Raw genomic sequence first — 1,149 nt, 5'->3', positions numbered from 1 at the left:
GAAGCTCCAAAAAGCAGTATAATATTTCTTGTCGTTTTTCACCACTTTTACACCGTTTTGAGCGACGTCCGAGCACATGAACACCGTCCACCTCGTCTTCCGCCTCGAAGATATATTAAAATAGGCGCCCATTCGCATACGGTGCGGCGGCGTGAGCCGCCGCGAAGCTCTCGCAAATTCGCGCATTCCTGGCTCAAAATTGGCAGGTGAGTAAAATTCAATGATATACATAGTACGCGATGCTCGCGCAGAGATCGCGAGCAAGGGCGGTCGAGTGCGCGCCCTTGCACGTCCTGTACGCGCCTTCGGCGCGCGCGACCACCCCACCCTGGGCACCATATATGGGCCGCTGCGCGGCCCGTTTCGCACCGTCCAAGCCCTTGGTATGACTAATTTTCCCGATATGGATACAGCGCGATTCCAAGGACCCGACCAAATTGGTCTCTGAATTGGTCCGAAGCGCCCGCCCCTAGAGACCAAAGCCAACCCTAGAATCAGGTTACGAGACCATTTCTACCGCACGTGATCTCTCTAGGTGCACCCCCGCGAAGTTGCGGACGGCCTCGGTGGGCACAAACTAGCCCCATGCGCTCAAAAAAATGTACAGTACATTGCGACAGATTTTGGTAATGTACTGGAGTGGTTTTAGATATTTTCAGAAGGAATACGCTCGAGGTACAGGATGTATACTCGACCAGGAAGAGCTAAAGTTGCTCTATGTGCATACAGTCGCGGCGGCGCGCCGCCGCGAAGCTCCAAAAAAGCAGTATAATATTTCTTGTCGTTTTTCACCACTTTTACACCGTTTTGAGCGACGTCCGAGCACATGAACACCGTCCACCTCGTCTTCCGCCTCGAAGATATATTAAAATAGGCGCCCATTCGCATACGGTGCGGCGGCGTGAGCCGCCGCGAAGCTCTCGCAAATTCGCGCATTCCTGGCTCAAAATTGGCAGGTGAGTAAAATTCAATGATATACATAGTACGCGATGCTCGCGCAGAGATCGCGAGCAAGGGCGGTCGAGTGCGCGCCCTTGCACGTCCTGTACGCGCCTTCGGCGCGCGCGACCACCCCACCCTGGGCACCATATATGGGCCGCTGCGCGGCCCGTTTCGCACCGTCCAAGCCCTTGGTATGACTAATTTTCC

At 54.7% G+C, this 1,149-nt stretch overlaps 1 protein-coding gene across 1 annotated transcript; it reads left to right on the top strand.

Moving 5' to 3' along the window:
* Positions 1-239: 239 nt before the first annotated feature.
* TRAVEDRAFT_44265 (uncharacterized protein) lies at positions 240-526 on the top strand (the record flags this gene model as incomplete). Its single annotated transcript, XM_008036816.1, has 2 exons — positions 240-383; positions 461-526. 2 exons carry the CDS (start codon positions 240-242, stop codon positions 524-526), a joined length of 210 nt encoding a protein of 69 aa, XP_008035007.1.
* Between the last annotated feature and the right edge of the window lie 623 nt (positions 527-1,149).

Source organism: Trametes versicolor, assembly GCF_000271585.1.
Source record: "Trametes versicolor FP-101664 SS1 unplaced genomic scaffold TRAVEscaffold_3, whole genome shotgun sequence".
Lineage (NCBI taxonomy): Eukaryota > Fungi > Basidiomycota > Agaricomycetes > Polyporales > Polyporaceae > Trametes > Trametes versicolor.
This window is presented reverse-complemented; position numbering and strand designations above follow the sequence as displayed.